Consider the following 26,984-nt stretch of genomic DNA (forward strand, 5'->3'; position numbering starts at 1 on the left):
CACGTCTCTGACCCGATTCTTACAGAAGCAGAAGTTCAATTACCTTCAGGGTCACCTTTTAATAAGTCACCATGCACTTGGTCCTCTTTTTGTGTCGAATCAGTCTAGGAGGGAAAAAAATGGTAATTTGGCGAGAGTGAGTGTGAGTAAATTAATGTATAAATGTTTGCGTCTCTAACCAAAGCCATTTTGCAGATCTGAGCCTGAGAACTTTCCTTTCTATTTTTTTTATTAAATCTTATCTGAACCAGAACTGATTCTTGGTCCCCCCGATGTCTGAGGACTCCCCTAGTTCTGGAGATGTTTACAAGTTTTATGAGCCAGTTTTGGGACATAAAAATAAACTACAAATATGGCCGCACGGGTCAACAAAAGAAAGCCGCAATGTCAACTTTTCTAATGTCCCCTGGAGGAAGTCCTGACCTTGGTGGCCATATTGTTTCCCCAGTGAATCCCTGGCCCACCCCAGGTTCGTCTGTCCTGAATCGGAGGACCATCCGTTATCTCCGGGGAAATCGCCTGGTTCAGGTAAGATTAAAAATAATAACTGTAGGTGGGATTGCTCCTTTAATATCTATGCATAAAAAATAGATATCAAGATGGTGTACAATACACAGTGACAATTATTGCGCGTTTTGGAGTACCTATATAAAGGAAATATAGATTTGATTTTAAAAACATGTTAGTGCAATTGGAGACCATTGGGAATATAAAAGTATGACATGGCTGTCAGTTTATGTCTGGAGAGAAGAAATTATGTAATAAGATTTAATGGCAGACATTGAATAATGAACGTCTAAACAGTGTAATTATTATATTTAAATAGAACAAATATATACAGGCGGTCCTCGGTTATCCAACGGAATCTGTTCTGGAAGTAGCGTTGGATGGTGGAAGTGTTGAAAAGTGAGTCCCTTGTTAATCAGTGGTGGTAAGCTATCAGATATGGCATTCCAGCATAGCATTGTGGCGCGTCGGATATGCCCTCCGTCGTAAAGTGAAGCGACGGAGAGCGAAGACCGCCTGTACTGTACATATGAGCATGTTTATATACATATATCTACACGCAAATTCTTCTGCCTTCTGTACATTGAATCTCTTGAATTCTGTTTAAATATCTATCACTAGCCTTTCATGCTCTGTTGCGCTTTTGGCCCTTCGGGCCCCACTAGTTGTATCTTTTCTGTTGACGTCACTAAGTGCTCTGTCTTTCGCGCCATTTTTGGGTCACTTGGTGTGGGTGAGGGTGTATCAGGATTCACAATTGCCTCCTGAAAGGCTCTTTACCACCTGCGTGTGCGGCGATCTTGTGGAGATATATAGACAGTGTTTGACAAACCTATACATTTGCTCGCCCCGGGCGAGTGGATTTAACATCGTGGCGAGCTCCTATTGGCCCAAGCAGCACACGTTTGGTATTAGGTGGTGAGTAGATTTTTTTGTTTGTCGAGTAGATTTTTTGGTGATTTGTCGACCACTGTATATAGATATACACACATACATATATACACACATACATATATACACACACACAATTTCTTCTGTAATAACACTTACAACATAGGCTGGGTGATCTGTAGCCAGTCCAAAATCTCCTATTTTCACATGATCTTCAGAATCTAAGAAGATATTTACAGGCTTTAAATCTCTGTGAATCATCCCCTGTTGGTCAAAGCAGAAGGAAAAAATTATTTGCAACCTAATTATTTGCAACCTAACTCCTTAACAAGCAAATATACAATAACTGTCAATGCCGTCAACCACAGGAATCCGCACAGCACCCGGGAAAGAATGTGGCGAAACGACAGATGAGGCAGACATTACTGATCCCAGTAACACTGCTGCATTAATGGGTTAGATCAGGCATGCATTACTTAGCACACTATGTAGTGCATATTTCAGAGGAGTAATAATGCCAGCTACATCTGTAATTCCATGTACATCAGTCTCTGTGTGTGTCCAGGGGCCGTCCCTTCAATGCTGTCAAACTACCTGCAAAATAATGTCAATTGTGTAAATATGTTTTATTATACAAGTTTGATAGATAATCTACTGTATATTTATAAATCATATTATATATTTTTATTAATCTATATTCTGCAGTGAATAAGTTGGCAACCCCTCCTTTTACTCCCCCGCCAACTATAGCGTGACATGAAATGACAGGAAATATCTCTGCGGCTGCAGCTAGATCCAATTATTAGAGGCAGGTGGTAGATATTTACTGAAGCACTCCTCCGTTTAAGAAGTATCTGTTTAAAAGATTTAAAGAAGAAAGACATTGATATCAACTGCAAAGTCAAGATGGAATGCAATAGGAAAGATTAGCCCTTTGCTAGCAGAAGGGCCTGAGACACATTGCAAATGGGTTAATAGGCATTACTCTATTTCAGATGTGTACTTACTTGTTCGTGAATATAGACTAATCCGTCCAAAATTTCCCGAAATAGTCTCCAGAGCCGGCTAGTGTCTACATATAGTCCTTGGTCTATTGTGTCCCGTAAGGTGCTCCTCTCACAATATTCCATCTGAAGACATCAACAGAAACCTTACAATTGTAGCATTCTGATCTATACATTTGGTATAACTGTTAGGAGAAATCGTGTGCTTGTATCCCCTACTTACAATCCTTCTCCCCAATCACAGCAAGGTTCACAATAAAAGTGGATAGCAAATTAATACATGGAAGAGAGAACAGCAACTCTACTTAACCCAGGAAACCGGTGCTCTTAGAGCAATAATCCCCCCTACACAAATGATTAATTTTTTATAGGATAAGGGCTCCCCCGGAGCAGTTCCTGGGACCCTTTGATTCCCAAATATTTAGCTTTTTATGTGATCATGATATTGGTGATTTTGGGAAATAATATGATCGCCATTTAAACCACATTCCAACAGGCAGCAGCAATGTCATCAGAGCATGACATCACAGCTTCCTATTGGACGACTTTAGAGACGATCTTTGAGGCAAATACCTCGGGAACAAGGGGACCCTCAAAACTAGGAATAGCAATGTTGATCGTCTGTTGAGATTCTGGGGGGGGGGGGAGTGCCCCATAGCGTAGCTACCACAAGAGGGCTTGCACCCCAGTGGCTGCCCGCTCGTTACCTAGGGGAGAAAGAGATCTCAACGGATGAAGAACGTAAGAGACGACTATTCTGTTCGTGTCATGTGACGTCACAATCATGAGCGCTCTCATGGAGTGATCACATGATCACAATGTGCTGGAGGGGCTGTGGCACATTAATCCCTACAAAGTAACTACCAATTGTGTGAGACTCATTAACTCTAGTATCATGCTTAGTAATATGCAACAGTGTGTGAAATGCCACTGAAAATACAAGCAGCAATGTAGAGTATTAAAAATAAAAGCAAAGAGACGCCGTCTTATCCACTGGATGAAGTGGCTTTAAAAAGTAGGGGTACTGTACCTGGAAACGTAATTCTAACTTTTTTTTTTTTTTAAATCGACAATATTTAATCTTACAAAAATAAACAGAAGGGGAGAGAAGCTTCCTCAATAAAGCCATTTTCTTTAAAATGTGGAAAGTGCACTTTTATACATATGTCAGTAAAAGAAACAGTTCAACAACTGGTCCTACCTGGATATACAGGTAATGCATAGTCTTCATAGTCAGGATTTCAGAGGTGGCGGCTTTGCAGTCTTCATCCTGTTTGGGAAATAGAAATAAACAAACTGTATCCTATTTGTACTAGACTGAACCAAAGCTTATCTAGTGGGTAAAGATGCCAACATATTATGTTAACTTGATTTTAATCGAAGCTGCAATGCTCCTTCATCTGATGCCAATTTTCATGGTCATTGGCTTGGGTAGTGACTTGGTAACTGGGATGGCCCAAGTTAGGTGAAGCTGTACATTGCTGTTAAAGCGGTTCTTGCCTCCATAGAGCTGGACTTATTTAATTCTAAGGTGCCTCCCACAATGCTGTTTGGTGTATATATATATATTTAAAAAAAAACAAAACAATTTTTGAACATATAAATTCTGTAAGATGCGCTAGGATGAATGTATTTCTGTTTTTTGCACTATACCCTTGCTACAAAGATATTTGCACATGGTAGAGGTATTTTATTTATTTATAAAATGTTTTACCAGGAAGGGAGCAGCAAAGCCGTCATTACTTGTGCTTGGCGATGCTTGATGTAAGTGATGTTAATGTGCTAGGCCACCAATATGAGCCCAAAAAGGTTGAAAAAAAACATTAATATAAATCTCATTAAGTCTTCAAATTAGCTTTATTTACATTAGAAAAGAGGCGTCTAAGAGGGGATATGATAACTATATAAAAATATATTCGGGGACAGTACAAGGAGCTTTGAAAATAACTGTTCATCCCAAGGGCAGTACAAACGACACAGGGTCATCCCTTAAGGTTGCAGAAAAGGAGATTTCACCATCAACAAAGGAAAGGGTTCTTTACAGTAAGGGCAATTACAATGTGGAATTCATTACCCGCGGAGACTGTGATGGTAGATACAAATAGGGTTGCTGGTGGCTTCTCCAACAATACTATGAAACAATGGCGAGAGGTGCAACGCGCTTGAGACACACACACACCTCTCTCGCTGTTCCATTCCATTGGGGTTTTTTGTTTGCCTTCCTCTGGATCAATAAGTAAGTATAGATATAGAATAAAGTATCTGTTGTCTAAAGTTAGCATAGGTTGAACTTGATGGACGTACGTCTTTTTTCAACCTCATCTACTATGTAACTATGTAACTATTTCCTCCTCTCCTTGGCCCCACCCTCAGGCTCCTGATACCTCCTTCTGATTTGTTGATGCCGATTGGTAATGCAGCCAATCAGGTTAGAGGAAACTGCCCAGTCCCCAAACAATAGCCATGCTCTCTTCCTGCTCGGAGAAATCCTGCGGCCCCCCAAGCTGATCAGGTCACACCAGACACATACATGGACAATATTACATCTATTTTTTTTACTGGACAGAGTGTCCAAATACAGGACAGTCCCGTTCAATACTGGACACCAGGGACCCTAAATGATATGTTCAAAAAAAGGTTGGACATCTTTTTAGAAAAGAAAGGTATACAGGGATATACCTAATAAATTAACATGGGGAGGATGCCGATCCAGGGAGTAATCTAATTGCCATTATTTGGAATCAGTAAGGAATTAATTTTTCCCCTTATTAGACATTAGATGATATTTCGCAGGGGTTTTGGGTTTGCTTTCCTCTGGATCAATATACTGCAAGCACGGATATAGTATCGCTCATCTAAATTTAGCACAGGTTGAACTTGATGGACCCATGTCTTTTTTCAACCCCATCTACTATGTAACCATTTGAGTGCCCCAAGACGTAATCATTACGTCAGGGGTGGCAAACTCCAGTCCTCAAGGGCCACCAACAGGTCAGGTTTTAGGGATATCCCTGCTTCAGCACAAGTGGCTCAATAAGTGGCTCAGTCAACGACTGAGTGCTCTGTACTGAAGAAGGGATATCCTTAAAACCTGACCTGTTGGTAGCCCTTTGGGACTGGAGTTGGCCACCCCTGAGTTAAGACTGTTACATTTTTGTTTTCTGGCCAATTATGTGGGATTGCACTTTTAAAGGGGCAGTTCCCCTGCATTTTTATTTGCGAATTACATTTTTTAAGATTCATTCAAAAATACTGTACAGTAGAGTATCTGTATTTTCCATGCGCACTGATTTTTTTGTAATTCATTACTTTAAAAAATATCCCCCAAAAATCTAAATTAATACAACTGCACAGAAAACATCTCTGCCTGGCTGAGTGAAGTGAGAATAAACAGCAGGAGTTGCAGTGTGAAGACTCTACTGCATGCTTGTGGCCTTTTTAAATATACATTAAATGACATATAAAAGGAGCTGCGAAAAAAAGAATCTAAAATATACTTGGTAATGTGCTTACTTTCAGAATAGGCCATATTGGGGGGAGACTGCATCTAGAACGAGTACGAGAGCTATAGCTAGTTGTCTACTAGAGAGCATGAAACAATTTGCCTAGAAAACACAATTGTACCTAATGTTCTCTCTTAAAACAATTTCATGAGAAATACAGATTTTGTTTCGAGTTTACCTGAGCAGGAGTATTGCCATCCTCATTTTCAAAAATGATTTCACTGTCCGAATTCGTTCCTGGCCTGTAACACAATGGCAACAGATATATGAAACGAATAACTATAAATGGATGGAGATCTTTCTAAATCATAGTTGAGGTTAAAAAAAATAAAAGATATCAGGTGCGCTAAGTGAATATCACCAAACAATGTGTCATAGGAAGAGCTCACTATATAAAAACGACACACTAATGGGTATAGAACCTCTGCAATAACACAATTGGTGTGTAGAGAAAAAGTGCATTAGTGACAAAAATAATGTGACTGTACTCTGACACACAAAATAAGGACAGCAAAAAAGAAATGTCCACATATGAAGAAAGTCAATTCCAAAGAAAAAAAGTGTTCAAAAGGATATCAAAGTTCTCAAGCTCGCTGACTCTAAAGGGTTAATCTCAGAAGTATTCGTCCCGCAGCTGGTCTCATGTGGCGCAGGGAGACAGTGTAAATCAATATAAAAAACAGTAATGCCCTAACCGGAAAACAACTCTAACGCATATATCACCAGTTTGATGCTCGGGCAGTAGTGAGACTGTACCACAGATGGTTCCTGCACGTGTCCGTTGCTGCTACTCTGTGCAGGGAAAGGCGACGTCGGGTGGATAGTAGATAGGTGCCTACTCAATGCAGTCCACTCCAATACATCTCCAAAACAGGTGGAGAAGCCACGTGTCTCCCACACGGATAGACCTATCCCCGTAGGCAAGGAGGGGAGGGAAGTATTCTAATGCTCCCCAGTTGTAGTGAAGCACCCACCGGGTCTGCCTCCACGTTCACTCTGCAACCTCACGTCGTGACTGCTGTCTCGTTGCGCCATGCAGCTCCAGAGATATAATCAACAGGTGATATTGCACTTACTTTGTGGGAGCGTACCCACAATGCCCTACGTGTTTCGTGAATGTGATGCACTTCCTCAGGGGTATTGGGTCGCCTTTCCCTGCACCGAGTAGCAGCAGCAACGGACGCATGCAGGAACCATCTGTGGTGCAGTCTGACTACCTACCTGAGCCTCAAACTGGTGATATGTTTTAAATAATTGTTTTTCTGCAAGGGCATTACTGTTATTTTATATTGTTCTTTTTAGAAGTAAAAAGGTTTTACACGATTGCGTCTCCCTGCGCTTTTCTCTTTCTAAATGGCTCACATTCCTTAAACTGCACTAGCAATCTGCCAAAGTGAATGACAACAAAGCCAATGTAAACACAAAGTGTTTGAAAATCTTCTACGGCAATACAAATCTCAGTCAGTGTGTGTGTGTGTGTGTGTGTGTGTGTGTGTGTGTGTGTGTGTGTGTGTGTGTGTGTGTGTGTGTGTGTGTGTGTGTGTGTGTGTGTGTGTCTTATCTTATTTTAATATTCAGCATCCCGTCAGACATTCACATTTTGCAGAAAAAAAACAAAAAATTCTCCTATGAAGGGACACTTCATTGTGGAACAAAATGTTTTTGTTACCATTCACTGCAGCTGCAATAAGACTTGAAATATTGCCACGTATGTTTTATGAAGATATTTAAGTGCCTATTAAGGACAAGGCATCTTGTCCCAAGATTACATTAATACTGTAAAGAGAATAATGTAATTGGATGTTGACGATCAGAGGGGTTCCAGCTACACATTTTATGTAGATCTTGGCCAATCACTATGGTTCTTAAAAAGGTATAAACAAGGGTGAGTAGTCCAGCCCGAGGAAAGAGCCACAGGCCCAGAAACGTTGCACTTTGTAAGTATGTGTCTAAACTGTTAACATCCTATGCTATGGGACTCTGCTGAGTTATTGTTTATTTTTGGTATACCCTGTGAGGGACACTCAAATACTGTAGCAATGGCTGCTTTAAAATTGGATTTGGTTACATGATTATTTCTTTTTGTGCTTGAAGTATTGTTGAGCACTGATCTATTTTCTTTACTGATGTACTAACTTTATATGCCTAGCGATCGGGGCTCAGGATCGGGGCCCCAGGTGAGATCTTTCTCTGCTTTATATCGAAAATCTCACATTTGGCGAGTCTATATTCTATTTTTCTTCCTGTTGGTTTAACACCACCTTGTTATTAACCTTAGAAGGATACCTAATAAAAACCATACTGCTAGACCCCAATGGAGTACAGGAAAATGAACATTACATGGTCTGACAAACATAACTCAAATATATACAGAGTGGTTTTCACTGTTGCATAAAATTAGGCACACACAACAGAAGACACTCCTTCCGAATTCATATTCATTACAGAAAAGCAAAAAGTGGTAAATATTACCGTAAAATAAAGCAAAAAAGAAATTCAAAAGTCAGGATTGCTAGTCTAAAATACGTTCAGTCTGAATCCTAATGATTAACGGGATCATCGTACATAAGAACACAGTATGTACTGTGAAGTTACTTCTCTTCAAGGAATGTCAATAACTGGATGACCATAAAATATATACTATTCCCACCTCAAGCTACTTACAGGAAAGATGGTGAAAACACCCCCTCTTCATCATCATCGTCCTCTTCATTACTTGAATCCTGATTGGCTCTGCTACAGTTTGCGCTGGATGATCTCTCACAAGATGTACTCCACTCAACAGAACTTGTCATGATGGGGGCGGGAGCGTTGGCTTCTACATCATCCAACAACCCCAGGTCATTCTTCACAACCTGCTCCGGCTTTACTATCACTTTTTTTTCTTCAGGGGCTTCAGGTTTTGGTGCAACGGAAGAGGGACGCTCGTGTTTCTCAATCCACGCGTTGTAGTATCTTACTATGTTTTCATGATTGAGACGAGAAAGCATTGTTACTTCACCTTTAATTCTTCTAAACTGTTTGCTTGCAGGATTAATTTGAACCCGTTTCACTGCGTAATAGCAGCCATCCAGCTTGTTTTGAACCTAAAGCCAAAAGAAACACCATTGTTTTGTTTTTTAGGAGTGTGAGTCTGAGTGTGTGTGTGTGTGTAAAAAACGGAAATAGCCGTGTTAGTCCAGTTGAGTATTGCTGACCTGAGGGAGAGGAAAACTCTCGAAAGCTTGTCCTATGACAAATTGTTAGTCCAAGTAAAAAAAGGTATCACCCAATACTGAAGTACTCATTTATTCTAAGATAGATACACACACACACACACACACACACACACACACACACACACACACACACACACACACACACACAAAGAATATCACTTGTGAGCACATTCACGTCTTAGACAGGTCTGCAACCCTGCCTTTCATCCATTATCACCTCGCATACAGTGCTCCAACTGCAGCAAGGGATTATGTGAAATATATACATACATATGCAGAAGCAAATTAGGTGTGCAACAATATCACAATATGTAATTAAAGACCATTAAATGCTGCCTCACAATTCCTAACCTCACATTAAGGTTAACACATATACCGTATGACCAAACAATATGAAAATAGGGTGCAAATCAGTGGATCTGAAAAAATTCTTTCAATAGAAATATACAATATATCAACGGAAGGTCTCCAAGATGGTAACAAAGTCCCAACTTCTTTGAATAAGTGTAGCCGATATAATCAGGCAGTGTAAATGTATGTCACCGCACAAACAATCAGATCGCAAATCAACAGCTCCCTCTTTGCTTGGAAAGGTTTAGATCTTACCTTGTCCACTTTGGGGTACCGCTTTATTGGTTTTAATTATGTTTTAATTTGTTATAATTGGATTACATTAAAGTTAATATTTTCTAGGGATATTTTGAGTGCTCATTATCGAGACTGTTCTTTTTTTGTGCTATATTTGCTTGTATCTCAGAGCACCGACCAGTCTCTCTACCTTAGAGTATATTCCATTGGTCTTATAAATACCCTATTATTAGGTATGTGTGTATACATGCATACATACATACATACATACACACAATAATTTGTATAGTGCAATAACAGCAACTGCTCTTAGTGAATTACTCTTGGTATACATTAATAGTTGTGGGGGCTATTGGCTGACCTAATCAATTCCTATATTTGAATCCCAAGGCTTTCGTGCCAGCCCACAAATCAAAATTGCAGCAGTTTATGGAAAAGGAACAAGGCAAGGTTAGCCATTCTCACCACTGTGATTTATATTTTTATAGAAGCTGCTAAGTGTGTCATACCTGAAATAATGCAGAAAAACTGGTACTCTCAGTGTCAGTGATTCGCTGTTATTTTAACTACCGGTACCTATTGATAACTTTAACTCCCAACATTTGTAAATCAGTTTCTGTCTGTGGGACTGCATTTGTTTGTTCTAAATGACAACAACGAAACATTGATTCATATTTAGAGACTGTAGGAAGAATGTCCTCCAAACCAAGTGCATCAAAGTGTGAGATCTGATAGTCATAAGTGAATAAGCAAGCTTAAGCGGACCCTGGGATAGGTAAGTAAGCACAAACAACTAGGAGTGTCTTGATTGCAGAGCTCATTAACAGGTTAACTGCTGCCAATGGTGTAACAAAAACCTAATCTGAACTAACCGGTGTACATGAACATCAGTGTGAACAGCAGGTCTCTCTATCTGGCAGCAACCTTAGAGCAAGATATGAATATCCAGTGATATAATGATGTAGTTCTTACTCACATGAGTGTTGTTTGAATGCCGTCCCAGAGGCGTGCATCCAGCTGGTATACAATGCAGACAGAAATCCTCGTGGAAAAATACTCTTTGAGGAAGCGCTATCTCAGCGCGAAACATGTCAGAGGCATATCCCCTGCGCCACCATGCTGTGCACCCCCAATAAAGAATATTTTTAATTCATTCGCTTAGCCCCGGATTGTTTTCCTCTTGGACCGGCTGTGCTTCACTTTTTCCACGAGGATTTCTGCCTGCATTGATTCATATTTAGTTCAACTGTGATATTCTCTTTAGAAGAAATTGTTATCTGTTCATCCTGTTTCATAGTATTTTGACATACTACATACAGAGCTAATGCTGTTTGTTCAGTTTACACTTTTTAAACTATTTGTCTAGTTGTTCCTTTATGTTAGGCTTTATAAGCCTATCAATACATAGAAAAAACACACTTGTGTGATGCTCTAAACACAGAATAGATATAGCTGAATTAGCATAGACATAACGGCATTCAATGATGTACCCTTCCGGTAATTCAATAATAAGCACTAGAGTCTTCCACCCTTGATGTAAAAACTGGAACAATCCCACTTAGCACTGAAGTAAGGATTGAGCACTTGCTAGTGTCCAGACCAATGTATACATCACTAATGAGAGATTGGAATAAATGACTCGCATATAGCTGTGCTTTTCTTGGAGGTTAGCGTTATAATCCTATCATCTGATGTAATCAGAATAAGAGAGACATTTTCGGATTACTACGGACTACTAAGAATTACCTTAATAACCGCTCCAAACGCACCTCTTCCAAGCATTTGTAATTCTTCAAACTCATTGTAGTAACGAGAAAATTGCCTCTGCAATTCTGTATGGAAGGAAGCATTTGATATGGAAGTGCTGGGTATGACAGTCTCCGTGCAATCCTCTTCTGTAAAAACTGAACACATTATTTTAATTACTACAAGTTCAGCAAATTAAGATAAAAATATATATTTGTAAATCTTTTTTAGGTTTTACTGAACTCCAGAAAGAAATACCAAACTTTTATTGTGAGGGTGGCACTTTATTTTCAAACTCACCCCTTACACACATCAGTTGCTCACACTGACTTCACTATCCCCGTACTGTTAAAATACCAGGTCTCTTAGGCCTGGGACATAGTAGAGCAGGCTGTGCTGAGCCGTGCTGAGCAGATGCACTTTTCCCTGCATCTGTCATCAGCGCGGCTTTAGCAGCCGCTTCCGCATGCATGCGGAGGACCAGATATTTTGAGCAGACAAGTTTAAAATTTGCCGCTCAGGGGAGCGGAGGAGCGGTCACGTGACCGCTCACATCCAATGGGAGCGAGGGACTAGCCCGTCTTGCCTCCATTCCGCCCCCAAAGCACGCTCATTCATCAGCGCACCATCATTAAGTAGCTGACTGGAGGGGGCACAGAAAAGGTCCTACCCTCATCTTGAAGGTCCCTTCTGCCAGGGATAGAAAGGCAAAGGTCAAGTCCACCTCCATGTCACACACTCCTCACACGTGTGTGAGACATGTGGCCCTTTTTGAGGGTTCAAGGGCTGCACAAACTGGACACCACTGCTGTATCTGATGTTTGTAAGGGTGATTCTGCTGAACTTTGGATGCCACTTGTGGGAGTAATAAGGCCTCGGACATGGTGCCTCGGGCCGCGCTGATCCGCGCTCCTGCTCTGCCTCGCCTGCTCAAACTGGAGCTTTTTTGTGTTCTGGCAGGCGAGGCAGAGCAGGAGCGCGGATCAGCGCGGCCCGAGGCACCATGTCCGAGGCCTTATTACTCCCACAAGTGGCATCCAAAGTTCAGCAGAATCACCCTTACAAACATCAGATACAGCAGTGGTGTCCAGTTTGTGCAGCCCTTGAACCCTCAAAAAGGGCCACATGTCTCACACACGTGTGAGGAGTGTGTGACATGGAGGTGGACTTGACCTTTGCCTTTCTATCCCTGGCAGAAGGGACCTTCAAGATGAGGGTAGGACCTTTTCTGTGCCCCCTCCAGTCAGCTACTTAATGATGGTGCGCTGATGAATAGTGTCTCCCACAGGGCAAGTATGATTACCATAGAAAAGGACTGGCCCCAGTATATATCTGCGTACTGTCATTAGGCAGCTGTGGGAGCTCTGATCCGGGGCAGTAACAAACCCGCTCCCCCTCTGCATGGCAGGGAGAACAGTTGAGAGAGTTTGTGGGTCCAATGAGAAGCCCTGGAGGGCTACATGCGGCCCCCAAACTGCCTGTTACCCACCAAAGAATGACAGCATTTCCACGTGGAGTTTAATTGCATTGCAATCTTAAAGTCAGACTCGCCCTCTTTTCCAAATGACATGTCCAACTGACGAAGCACCTCGCGAAACGCCGCGTTGGGCGTCTTTTTCTCTGCATCCTTGATCGGTTGGCAAGCTTCTGGGGATCCTGCGTCTGCCGTGGTGCTCTTAAATCCAGACGCATATCCTGTATGCCTTGTGGTTGATGGAGCGGCGCGCTGCTGCTGGACGGTGATCCCCTGCAGTCGGTGGAACCGCATGCGGAGGCGTTTAACAGCTGACAGTTTTTCCTCCCCACTGATGGGGGGTGAAAAAATCTTTTGTATACCTGGGACTGGCTGCTGCATTTTTCGGGTAACGCTGAACTTTTTACCCAACGGTTTGGCGAGTATTATGCCTGCATGTAGCGGAGTGTACTGCTAATTATGAACAACATGTGCGTGTTATATGCTACAGTGAGCAGCTCGAGGTGTATCTGATTGGAATCATGGATACCCTTAGTATTTAAACAGTGGATAGTTTGAATGCTGCAATTATCTAGGTCTGAGATAGTATCACTAATATTGAGTGGGAATTATATGGAAGGCCATAAGTAGTTTAACTAGTAGTTCCCTGGCAAGTGTTTAACATCTTAGTCACTGTAGATTTATAATAGATCTAGTTTTTTCTGCTACATCTTTTCTCATATGTGCATTTATGCAAGTTCATTACAACAGGGACATTCATGGACAGAGGGAAATAAATACATTGTATACAACAGATGGTTTCCTTTAAATCCCTTTGCAACATTGTGGCATTTGATACCATGGTAGATTTTCTACCCTCATCTGTGGTAATCTGTATCTTCCACTATGTTTAGTTTTGATTGTCTGCTTCCAGCTGGATGGTGATCTCCTCACTTAGAAGGGACTAATTATTAACCCCTTCCTGTGGTGTGGGATCACTGAGACAACAGTAACATCTGCCAAATCTATGTTTGTGACAAAAAGAATAGAGGCTGGGGCGCTCCCTTGCTTTTTAGGCTTGTGATGCAGCCTGTTTTGTGATGTGTAACCAAATAAAGGGTAGTGTATACTTGCCCTTTGTTGTTTTCTGCAGCTGGACCTGTAGAGAAGATAAAGCCCGAAATCTTCTTAGAATTGCAGTGGAAACGGTGGGTTGGTCAGCGCACGGATTTTTTGCTCACAAGATGAAAAGAGAGGATAAAGAACACGTGATTAGTGTTTAATTAGCCAAACAGTACATTAAGCAGTAATAGAGGGTTGTCTACTACAGTTTTTAATAATAAAATGCTTGAATAAAAACCTTGAATGAAAACTTTTCATATGTTTAAAAATGGTGTTTTGTGATTAATTAAAATAATCTAAGGTGGGGGTAGTGGGATAAAAAAGGGGGGGTAAGAGCGGGTGATTGAAGGGCTTTAATATAGCCTGCTGTCTGATAGGGGTAGTAGTGCTGATTAGCAGAATATGGGGGGCAGTCTTATTTTATCAAAATGCTGCCAGAAGCAATGATTCGCTTCCTCCCCCTCTCAATGGAGGCAGTATGCAAGTGACTTATCTCCCGGGTGCCCAATTCAGAAGACGAAGCATCACTGCGAAACGCGTAGTTCCCTGCCGGAGCCCATTGCCTGGAGGACCCAGCCAGCCTGCTGACATCCAGTAAGCCCTCCCCTTCCGGTCCCGCCATCGGACGCGATCACGGGAAGCACACCGGTCGGAGGAGCGTGAACGGACGATCGGGCTGAAGCTGGGCTGTTGCCCAAGCTGTATCGTGAGTGTTATTCTTGTTTGCCGGTTTTTTTTGCACTTAATAAACTCTATTTTACTTATTCACCGTGTTCGGCCCTTTTTTCTTCTGAATTGGGCACCCGGGAGATAAGTCACTTGCATACTGCCTCCATTGAGAGGGGGAGGAAGCGAATCATTGCTTCTGGCAGCATTTTGATAAAATAAGACTGCCCCCCATATTCTGCTAATCAGCACTACTACCCCTATCAGACAGCAGGCTATATTAAAGCCCTTAAATCACCCGCTCTTACCCCCCCTTTTTTATCCCACTACCCCCACCTTAGATTATTTTAATTAATCACAAAACACCATTTTTAAACATATGAAAAGTTTTCATTCAAGGTTTTTATTCAAGCATTTTATTATTAAAAACTGTAGTAGACAACCCTCTATTACTGCTTAATGTACTGTTTGGCTAATTAAACACTAATCACGTGTTCTTTATCCTCTCTTTTCATCTTGTGAGCAAAAAACCCGTGCGCTGACCAACCCACCGTTTCCACTGCAAATCTATGTTTGTGTCATTACTTACCAACGTTGGTTGATATTATTAACTTTTCTTTTTTCCTGGCTTGCCGCACACATGTGCTTGAACTGTAACCATAATTTGCAGTTTATTTATGTTTTTTAGTTTATTTTTGACCTCACAATAAATATTCATATCAGTCAATTGCTATATTAATTTTTTAGTGCCCCTATTATGAGTTTCTGCAGCATCCGCCTTTTGGTGGCTGCATTTCTTCTCTCTTGGTACATAGTAGTTCTTGCTCATTGGGTGCACCACCATTGATATATATACTGTACATATATTTGTTCAAATATTTTGGGGTTTAATGAATTGGCTTATTTAATTATTAGGTAGTAGAGCTTATCTCTAATTTCTTTTTTCCTGTAAGAAGATCTATAAAATCTTGCATACAAATGAATCAGTTGATTAACATTTGGTGAGTACATTAGGACAGCAAACGGCTTTCGAAGTGGCTGATTAACTGTTGATTTGACGAAACGTGCACATTTCTTTTAGCTACACAGGTTCCTTTCCTTACCGTCGGAACTTTCCTCACTCTCAATACTTTTCTGGGGTGGAGGATTAATGAAGCTGTGGCTTAACAAAAGCTGAGCACTCCATCGTTCCTTGTCTTCTAAGCAGACGCATCTGGTGGGAGACAAAGGGACCAACCTTAAGAGTGGCTTTCAAGTGGTAAAACGTGTTTTAAATATATCTCCCTGTGCCTCATGCACCAAAACGAGCTTGCACTGTCTCATTGCGCCTACAAATTCTACATACTTATAAGTAAATAAATCATTATTCATTTTAATTATTGCAGAAGACTGTTGGATGTGAATATAATAAAAAGCTGTGCTGCTGAAAACGGGCGGGTAACAGACAGGAGGAGGGCTTGTCTGTGTGCAGGGAAGGCCCCGCAGCAAGGCCCCGCCCCCTCTGCAAGACAGAGCATAGAAGCAGCCTCAGCACGGAGCTTCTGGCCGCCCGTGCACAGCTCTGCCCGCCCCCAGGTTTCCCCGCACGCAGCCCGCACCCCCCCCTAAATAATCTTGCGCCCCCCCAAGGGGTCGCGCCCCCCAGTTTGCGCACCGCTGTACTAGACCATTAATGATCAATAAAACTTCTAAAAGGTCTAGGTCCAAGAGATCTTCGATGTCACACTCCTTGATTTACTGTTGTACACTTAAAAAGCATAAAAATGAATACGTTTTCAAATCTAATATCACGGCCTTTGGACTCCTTCCAGTTTTGGCCACCAGGGAACCGCGGCTGGTTACTGGCAAAAGCCTGAAGCGTTCCATGTGGCAACCTGGAAGCAGTAAAGTTGCCAGCAGCCACAATGATCTATCATAACTTACTGGCTACTTTGTTCACCTGAAGAAGGAAAAAATGCCTTGATTTTGACGAAGGAAAACACTTCTTTATAAATAAGGAAGTTAAATCATGAAATGTGTTGGCAAATGGTATAAAAAGAAGTGCCACATGTAGAGATGACCTATACAAAAGTTCCAGTTATTTATCTATTTTTCAAACGTTTGGCAAAAAAAAAAAAAAAAATGTTGACGTTCGCAAAATTGTGCGACCCAGATTTCTTCTAATTTTTGCTTATACAAATATTTAGGGATTCACGAAGGGGACAAATTACATTCCGTTCGGGCCGTTTTCTGCCACGAATCCCCATTGAAATAGAAGGGAATTTTTAGCCGAAAATGTGCCGATCGGTTGCTTCGGCAGATATAGAATAAGCCACCAAGAGTAGCAAAGTCCATAATATTTGCTAAATCACATGGGTTTGCTTGGGAAAATCTGTGCTGGAGATTTTGTGAACTTGGATCAAACTTCGACTTTTCTTGACACCCGTGAATTGTCCTAAATTGGCTACGTTCAGAAACTCTGACGCAGGGTTTGGCCATCTCTAGTAATATGGAAGTAGGGCAGCGAGGGCACTCAGCCATGGAAAGCACACTTACTTTTCCAGGAAATCTTGGAAATCACCAGGCAGGTTCGTGGGCACCTTTACTGGATATTCCTTGGTTACTTTTCCCTGACTAAGCGAAAGCAGCAACAAACCGAGCTTCCATATATCCCCCTTCTTCCCGGCTTTACTCGGCAGAGCATCCTCACTGAAGCGGACTTTGGTCTGTTCAAAAACATCCTCCTTGCAGATGTCGGCGAGGCGTTTGGAAAGGCTGTAATCCGTTAACTTTACGCTCGCGCCGCTGGTCACCAAGACACTGGAAGCGCACAGGACTTTGTGCACCACTGAATTGCTGTGCAAATAGTCTAGAGCCGACAAAAGCTGAGCAGCATAATGACGTAGCTGGTCCACGGGAACCGGAACTTCCTGTCCAAGGAAGCTGGAAAGCTTTGACCCGTTGATGTGTTCTGCTACAATTACGACCGAAATGGAATCTTCTCGCTCTTTAATTTGCATTGCAAGATAATGCACTATGTTAGGATGGCTCAGTTTAATGAGGGAATTAAATTCCGTTTCTGTGCCCTGAATCTGTGGATGGGGAAAAGAGCTTTTAGGCGTCTAAGAGTCAACTCAGAGAAAATTGTTCTTTAACACACAGCTATTTTCTTTTTCTTTCAGCTAACAGCTTATCAAACAGAAGAATGGTGTTATTACAACTTGGTACATAGCCTGGGAGGTTTACAATATATTTGAATTATATCTAGGCATTCATTGTCATATATACTTTACATGAAGAAATAGACCAAACGCTGCTGAAATTCCCTCAGTACAGAGTGAACAAAGACAGCTCTTAAATATCCAGCTACGGCGAGAGAGAAAAGTGTCTGGGGCAACAATCTGTCTACATAAACACAAAGAGAAACCCTCTCTGGTGCGTTCCCGGCTCCATTTATACCGTAAAGGGCCCTTTACTTCCACAGGGGACATGGAAAATGACACACACACACACACACACACACACACACAATACCTTTCTTTTACATTTCTCGACCTTCTCTCTCTCTTCGTTAGTAAGAAACGTTCCCATCTTTTTCTGCCACTCTACGACCCATTCGTATATTATGACAAAATTTCCAGACACTATTTCCAAACCATTGTAAATGGATTTACCCAGCTGCTCGTCCTTTCCTGCAATTACAAATATCTATACATTAGGGAAATTGAATAAGGTATGAAATAATACAGATAATACTGTGTGAAGCAGAAGCATTTAGGCTGCATACCAACGTCAATTAAAGCAGCAATACTATATCCCCACGCCCCCCCCCCAGGGCGCGAAGATTGTGTGCAGTCCACAAAAACCTAGCAGAGGCCAATGACGTACGGTGTATATCATAAGGGTCCTGGGGTCATTAGGGCACTAAAGGGGTTAAGAGAGGAAAGTGCAGTTGCAGATACCGACACCCCGGGCATCAGATCGGACGTGGTTGCACCTCCGGCCCGGGTCCTCACTGGAGAGTGTGTCTGTGCAGATCAGTATCTGTGTGAGGGAGAACCATGCAGGCGCGCGCATGGATAAAGAAGGAACGATTACGGGAGGTGGTATAATATTGTTTTTGTATTTTCTCAACAACAACAAAAATCACAGTGTGGCAAGTATCGCCCTGACATGGTAATAAATTCAAACCAGCATGTTAGAATAAAATACAATGGGATCAGCAGTCTCACTCTGATACGATGCCCCCCAAAGTAAAAATCAGCCTGTCAATCCCGTGGCTATCAGACAGCATCTGAAGCCAGAAGACACCTAGGCTATACCTGGGTGACTTGCACGCAGTGTTGGCTAAAGTTAAAGGAAACACTTGATCTCATTGTCAGAACCTACGGTCTCCAAATGCTCAAACGTGACAGTCAAGAGAGGCCAAAGCAAAATAAAGGCAAGAAAGCACAGAACAAGGTGGAGGTGGTCTAGCCTGACAGATAGAAAGAAAGAGCAACAGACAATGAGTAAAAATATAATGTAGTGGGAGACTAAAGGCCTTTATTATATATCCGCCAGAGGCCGGAAGGGTAGTTTTCGGTCAAAATTCCCCATAGACTTTAATGGAGAATTTCAACCGGATATCTTTGGTGGATATAGAGTAAGCCCCTAAAAGAGACTGGGACAGCAAATTAAATACTTTCATAAAAGGAAAGCAATAGAAATAAAATATGAATGAATCACTCAACTCTGGGTATGAAGAATCCGGTTCTCATATTAAAGTGTCATTGCTGTACATTTTTAAGCAGACTTGCCTAGGATGTGCGCATTGTTAACTCTATGAAATATCAGCTCCTGCTACCTGCGTGTGGTTTCATGAACATACTCACCAACACACTTTCCTCTGTGCACCACAAGCGGACAGCTGCATCCAACATCAAACGTCAACACTTTGTAGGGTACCGCAGTATCATCGTTGCTACACGCCGAATACTGACGATCTCGCCTTAGAAGCAATGCGTTGGGTTGGTTGTCATTAGAATACAATTTCAGATGTAACAAAAGAAACATATTTCAGTTCCTTGTGAACTTTTATTAAATGACCCAACACTTGAGATTTTCAAACATAATGTTCCAGGCTATGTGCAGAAGACACTGGTCTTTGAAGTAGGAGAACTTGGTATGTCAGGGACACTTTCGCTGTGCTTCACTGGTATCCAATACAAGTTTTTTCACCCCAAACCCACACTAACGGCTATTTACTTTTAAATTCAGTTAACACTGCGATGGGACTACATACTATTACGTACAACACGGTTTTTGTTCTGGAGGAAAAAGTGATATATATATATAGATAGATAAATAGATAGATAAAAATTATATGTATTTCACACGCCAATTAATAGCCCCCTAAAACTGGGACTTTTATCTGATGCCACTTGATGCTACGTCATGGGCTGCCAGCTTGTTTTAATGGGGAGATCAGGTTATGTGTTCCTGTTTGAGCATTAAACGTAATCAAGCCAGAAGACTCCTCCTCCTGCGCTCGCGTCAGTGATGTCGCAATCATGTGATCGCTCTGAAGAGCAGTCACATGACCGCGATGTGCTGGAGGGGTTGTAGCGTGCTGGTGCCGCCTACCCTCCCACACACAAAGGGTTAAAAGCAAACACGCTGATGGACAATACCGGGGTTATTCATTAAACTGCAACCATGTCAATCAGGGCTCTATTGCATGAAGACTCCCATTAAAACATTTGTGTAATTGTGCCCTGATCGGCACTATCGCAGTTTAAGGAATAACCCCTCCATGTTTTTAGAACAGTCTTGGCCAGTCTTGGTATTTTTACTTCTTGCCATATGCATTGTGGGATTTGTAGCTCCGCTAAAATACAAAGATCAAAGCCGCAAGCACCAGATGTGACTTTTACATGTAGGATGGCGCCAAACTGAAACGCAGAGATTAGTGGACAGGGATGCGAGACATACACGCATCTGAAAATCATTCCAAATGAAATGCTGCGTAAACACAGAACTATGTACATGTATGCCAACACCTGTATGTACATTATTTAATCATCACAGGCAACCAGAATGGGGGGTCCTTGCTGGTCAGACTTCTAGCAGCCAACATGCTCCTGGAGCAACATACAATCAGTGGAGGCGTTTTTAGGGGACAAACATGAGCGTTCCGCTCTTATACAAATGTTACTGTAAAGCGCTTTCAAAATGACATACAAAGATGTAGCAGCCGTTATTGCTCCAACTGGCACGTTGCAGCGGCAGCAGACGCCATTGTAACGGCATTAGAAGAGTGTGGAGAAGGGTCTGGGCTACCGCACTATGTCAGCTATAGGCGCGCACCAGAGTGCGATTGCACCCGCAGATGTAGCAGGTGTTATCTTCACACAGTGCTAGAGGAAGAAGCCAACGGGGTTTTGAAAACACTGTTCACTATAATTTACCGACGTGCAATATGTTTTTCCTCATACCTTGAGCGCCCGGCGGAATGTGGGCGACTTCGGTTGTTTCCTCCCTGATCTGCAAAAGCACCGTTTGTACTTGTTGGCGTTTTGCATCCTCCATTATTACCCTTGCTCGAATTTTCCTGGCAAGTTAGGTTGGCATTTTCAAGCCGCTCCTATATAAAGAATAGAAATCAAAAATAACATTTGCTTCTCACATTGCTGTGTGGTGTGAAACTTCTATATATTTTTCTCCTTGTAGAAATGTAATTAAAGGTTTCAGCTTCTCTTGTAACGCAAAGGAGCATTTTCGCCTGGTGTTCTTTCTTTTAGCCTAACCCTTTTTTTCATAGCTAGGAAGCAGGGGGACTTCGGACTGAACTGTGTTAATTTCAGCTGCGGGGACCTCCTGGTTCTAGAGATACTTACCGGGGAAAGTGGTGCCGGTAACATCACCTCCAAAATGAACAAGGCGGCATTGAAGTTTCCCACGTTACGCCGGCCAAAAGGAAAACGCAAACGTCATCGCTTGCAGCTTCCAATTGGCCCGCATGACCGGGGGATTTAACCACCAGAAAGTAACGGGTGGCACCTTCTCCGGTTAGTATCTTAGGCAGTGAAATAACTATGCCGTAAGGGGCACGCGGGCACAAAATGAAGGCATTTACCTGCCAGCTCTCATCTCGCGGCGATATGACGTCGCTGTGTCGCATGTCGGCGCATTGTCAGGGCAATGCATCGCCATGTGACGTTGCGATGGAGGAGGATTGCTCTGTTAGAGGCCCCGCTCTCTCCCCTAACAATCAGTTTCATTGCAGTGTAGAAGAATACGGGACCTCGGTAATTCGTGCCGGACACTCGCGTGATGCTTCACCACGAGGCTGTATTTTCCTTGGTGGAACAGTTTGAAGGAATGCAGTAAAATTCTTTACAATGAAATGTCAACGCAAATTTTAGTTGCTTTCCTAATGTCACTCAAAAAAAAAAAAAAGTGTGAATTTGTGAAAATCTAGTTTTCTGTTTGCATAATATTTATGAGTCTTTCCGTATGTATTACCTGCTTTGCCATTTCCTTCCTCCTTTTCTCTTCTTTCTTCTCCTCTTCCCGTCTCTGGATTTCATCAAGGATTTCACGCTGCTGAAATGCAAGCGGAAAGTCTATGTACAGTATATTCTGCTACAAATACAAATCGGGCACAGAAAACCTGTACAAGGATCCTATGCCAAGGAAATGCAGAGGAAACATGGGAGGGCTTAAACTAAAGAAAAGGAGATTAAGCAGCATTGTATGTTTTATTCAAACTTTACTTAACTACTAGAAAAAAAAAATAAGTATTTGCTTGACATAGCGAGGAGAGCATGGTCCCACACGCACCAGTCAGCCAAGCGATCTGCGGACTACAGATCCTCGCGAAGGGGAAGCGTGTTAGAGGTGTGGCGATGACGTCACGGAGCTGGTTCGCCCTCATCGGCTGAACCGGTCACGTGACCCGGCCGTCGTGAGACAAAGACAAAAAAAAATTTGTCTCACGAAAAAACAGCCGAACCAACGCTCACGTGCGCACTGTGGGCGTGATCATACACCTCAATGTGTTTGATCGCTCGTGCAATCACCCGCGCGGTCACACTCAGCATGGACGCGGCCTTATGCTTCAATCAATGCTGTGTTAAGAAGAACTGGGTTATACAAAAAGGTACAGAAGCATATTATAGAGAAAGAGAAGTGTTGGAACAAGAGGCCGTGCTCTGAAGTGAGAGGGTGGAGGCTCAGGTGACATACGAGGAACACTGAAGTGAGAGGGTGGAGGCTCAGGTGACATACGAGGAACACTGAAGTGAGAGGGTGGAGGCTCAGGTGACATACGAGAAACACTGAAGTGAGAGGGTGGAGGCTCAGGTGACATACGAGGAACACTGAAGCTAAGAGGTGGAGGCTCAGGTGACATACGAGAAACACTGAAGTGAGAGGGTGGAGGCTCAGGTGACATACGAGGAACACTGAAGCTAAACGGTGGAGGCTCAGGTGACATACGAGGAAGTACTTGTTCATAGGAAGGTTGGTAGCTTAATGAAAAAACCTGCACACGGAGGTGGTTGAGGCTAATACAAGAGGAGAATTCAGATATGCTTGGGATAGACACAAGGATAGTCTAAAAAGTGAAAGAAAGTCAAGTATGAAATAATCACAGCAGACAGGAGAATGGGCAAACTAGTAGGGCCAAGAGGTTCTCATCTACCATAAAATTCGAGGTTTGTGCTTCTAGCCAGAAACACTGGGTGACATGTTGAAGCCACCTAGGTACTTTATAAACGTCTGCTCAGACACACCTTTTGCACTCCTAAGATATACAGGGTTCCACATTCAGGAACAGCAGAACTTATTCATTGAACAACAGTGGCAACTGGACACCTTTTGGCTTCAGTGTGTATGGGCATTTTGGGACTGTGCACGGATGCTATGGTGATCCCTGGCCTAGCATGCGTAACCGCACCGAGTACACATCTATTCTCTTTGCTGATCCCTGTTTTCAATGGTACATAGAGGCGTGGAGTACCACTATGTCACGGGTAGCCAACTCCAGTCCTCAAGGGCCACCAACAAGTCAGGTTTTCAGGATATACCTGTTTCAGCGCAGATGGCTTAATCGGTGGCTGTCATTGTCTGAGCCACCTGTGCTGAAGCAGGGATATCCTAAAAACTGACCTGCTGGTGGCACCTGAGGACTGGAGTTGGCCACCCGTGCACTATGTTATATTTATTTCCAGTTCACGCATTTCAGGTTGCCTACGCGGCAAAACATTATATAGAGCAGTTCTGAAGGGTTCTCCCTTTCCCACCTTTAACTTACCATCTGCGCCTCTTCCCTTTTTCTCTCCTGAATCCGCTGCTGTTCTTGGAGAGCGATTATCTCCTGCTGCTTTTGCAGGTTTTCTAACATCTCCTCGTGAAACGATTTGGAAGGCGGGTGGTTATTTTCAGTTAAGAAAACCTGCACGTGGTCTGCAAGCTCATATATCATCACCTTCATGGATACAGACATTGAGAAGAAACAGTCAGCAAAATATTACAGAATTATCCTCACATAACCGCACTCTGATGAATATAGGACCATTAGGGGATTAATAGCAGATGCCATTAGCGCTGATTAACAGCCTAATACCAGAGTAGTTGTAGATGATTGCTAACACTGTTCAATGAATAACCTCTTAAAGGTTAACAAGTCGTTCTTACACCAGGGGCACTCAACTCCAGTCCTCAACATCCCCCAACAGTTCAGGTTTCAAGGATATCCCTGCTTCAGCACAGGTGGCTCAATCAATGGCTCAGACCTGTGCTGAAGCACGGCTATCCAGAAAACCCGACTTGTTGGGGGTCTTGAGCACTGGAGTTGAGCACCCCTGCCCTACACCATAACTACAGAACCAGTGGATAGAAAAAAAAGGGGTTATATCTTTGGCGCTCTGCACTAGTAACAAACTGTAGGCTTGAATAAATAAATAATAATATTATACAACCAGTATCAGTGCTGTGGCCCGTCCAATGAGGTGCTCCACGTGAAGATGATTGTACATGAAAAGATAATGAAAAATCATAGCATAATACTGCGAAGGACAACAGACCAACATATAGCAGACACTTACACATAAAACAAATGCTGAGAACAACTGGTGACAGTTAGTAATACAAAAACATTTAATTAAGACACATCATGAATAAAATACATATAAAAAAACATATAAAAAAGGTCCCAACTGGACACTCATACTCTGGTGAAAATACCTGCTTACCGAAGGCAAGGAGGTATCAGGCGGTGGATATATCAAAGAGTATCCCCTCTTATGGATGATCAGCTGCTGGCTTTGGTGTCTGCTCCTGGGCGTGGAGCCCTCCTGTACGTATGGTGGGCAGACCTCTCCAGGCTGTGGCATTCACCTCCGTCTCCGGTCCAAAATAAATGATGATGCAAAAATAATGATGATTATTTTTGCACCCCTGAGGAAGGAAGCACGACTTCCGAAACGCGTAGGGTGGTCCTGCGTGACACTCTACATCTGACTCATTTTATATCCCCGCTGGAGGATCAATGTTGCAGCCTGACACTCAGATTAGTAGCGAATCTGCCTCTATCCATCACACCACTCGGCGGAGCCTGGGCCAGACGAATCTGTGGCCACGATCTCACAGCTGCCACTGCACATGCGCAGATTGGACCGGAGACGGAGGTGAATGCCACTGGAGAGGTCTGCCCACCGTACGTACAGGAGGGCTCCACGCCCAGGAGCAGGCGCCAAAGCCAGCAGCTGATCATCCATAAGAGGGGATACTCTTTGATATATCCCCCGCCTGATACCTCCTTGCCTTCGGTAAGCAGGTATTTTCACCAGAGTATGAGTGTCCAGTTGGGACCTTTTTTATATTTTTTTTATATGTATTTTATTCATGATGTGTCTTAATTAAATGTTTTTGTATTACTAACTGTCACCTGTTCTTCTCAGCATTTGTTTTATGTGTAAGTGGCTGCTATATGTTGGTCTGTTGTCCTTCGCAGTATTATGCTATGATTTTTCATTATCTTTTCATGTACAATCATCTTCCCGTGGAGCACCTCATTGGACGGGCCACACCACTGATACTGGCTGTATAATATTATTATTTATTTATTCAAGCCTACAGTTTGTTACTAGTGCAGAGCGCCAAAGATATAACCTCTTTTTTCTATCCATTTGTCTGACCAGGGGTCAGAGTTATATCATAGGCAGCCAGCAGATTTTTGTTTCTGTTAAGAATATAGCGCTACCTTTCTTCTTTCCATAACTACAGAACCAACTTCATTTTTATTTATTTTTAAACAAAATCTTCTAAAAAAAATGACTCAAAATCCTCATTTTAAATGTACCTTGTGGAAAATCCCTAATCTCATCTATTGATCTTTTTAGAGTTGCTTATGAGTAGGTGAAAGTTATGCTGGCGGATGTTTGTGAAAGACATTCACATTTTATGATTTTACCATTACATACTGTGACTTGGCTTTGGATGTATCAAATATGCATCAGTTCATTAGGAATGATGTGGACAGATGGTAGCTAATTACTGAAGAACATTTTAACAAGGAAAAGCGCCCTGCATGTTCCAACACTAGCCAAGTTACAGGCAGATCACACAGCTGATCAATCAGTAGGCGAGGAAGAGAGTTGGATTCAATAAAGGGCAATATACGGCTGCAGTAAAATGTGACATTATTAACAAATAAGATTGCTGCGATATTTGGAATTAGCACCATATTAACCAATAATTATTTCATTAAAAATTGGGTTGTGGGGCGTGACCAAGATACAGAGCAGAGCGGTCGCAGGCTCGCTCAGCTCCGGTGAAAGGAGCAGGGACACCGCTCACCCGGCCGAGCTGGACCCTCCAAAAAGCCTCAAACCCCGAAGCATAACCCCACACACGAGTCCCCGGTCCTGCAGGCAGCTCCGGGAGCTCTCTACGCCGGATAATCACCCGCAGCCACCACCGCAGCTCGTGAGATCCCACGCTGCAAAGGATCCAAGATGGCCGCCAGATCGGCAGAATAGGCTGATCCGCGGCTCGGCAGACCGAACGGGCGGCGGGGGACGGGGGGGGGGAGACGCTCCACCGCAAGACCCGATCGACGGAGGCAGAGGCGCGCCCAACAGACCAGGAGCAAGGCAGACCCTACCCCTCCCCCCCCCAACCTCCCCATAAAAGATGGGAAGAAAAAGGGTTATCTTCTATTGGTAGCATGCAAAAAGGGGGCAGACTTAAGCCATTCTCTGTTTTAAGCGGAGAATATGATATCCCGAATACACACACACTCCAGTATATGCAGCTTAAA

General features: G+C 42.7%; 1 protein-coding gene across 5 annotated transcripts in view; it reads right to left on the bottom strand.

The window, feature by feature from the left end:
• EIF2AK4 (eukaryotic translation initiation factor 2 alpha kinase 4) overlaps positions 1–26,984 on the bottom strand; it is a 79,172-nt gene that overhangs the window by 37,426 nt on the left and 14,762 nt on the right. For 4 of the 5 annotated variants that reach the window (XR_012803843.1, XM_075614173.1, XM_075614171.1 and 1 more), the window contains 14 exons: positions 23,976–24,149; positions 22,184–22,264; positions 21,154–21,302; positions 19,552–19,667; positions 18,212–18,369; positions 17,234–17,769; positions 15,802–15,911; positions 11,458–11,615; positions 8,570–8,991; positions 6,084–6,147; positions 3,604–3,672; positions 2,406–2,528; positions 1,558–1,662; positions 44–104 (listed from right to left, as the gene is read on the bottom strand). Coding sequence is in view for 4 of the 5 variants with exons in the window: in XM_075614173.1 (XP_075470288.1) it covers positions 44–104; positions 1,558–1,662; positions 2,406–2,528; positions 3,604–3,672; positions 6,084–6,147; positions 8,570–8,991; positions 11,458–11,615; positions 15,802–15,911; positions 17,234–17,769; positions 18,212–18,369; positions 19,552–19,667; positions 21,154–21,302; positions 22,184–22,264; positions 23,976–24,149 (2,326 nt within the window). In the remaining variant the exon portion in view is untranslated. The remainder of the gene's footprint in view (positions 1–43; positions 105–1,557; positions 1,663–2,405; positions 2,529–3,603; positions 3,673–6,083; positions 6,148–8,569; positions 8,992–11,457; positions 11,616–15,801; positions 15,912–17,233; positions 17,770–18,211; positions 18,370–19,551; positions 19,668–21,153; positions 21,303–22,183; positions 22,265–23,975; positions 24,150–26,984) is intronic. The other variant, XM_075614172.1, reaches the window with a different exon arrangement.

Source organism: Ascaphus truei, chromosome 9, assembly GCF_040206685.1.
Source record: "Ascaphus truei isolate aAscTru1 chromosome 9, aAscTru1.hap1, whole genome shotgun sequence".
NCBI lineage: Eukaryota > Metazoa > Chordata > Amphibia > Anura > Ascaphidae > Ascaphus > Ascaphus truei.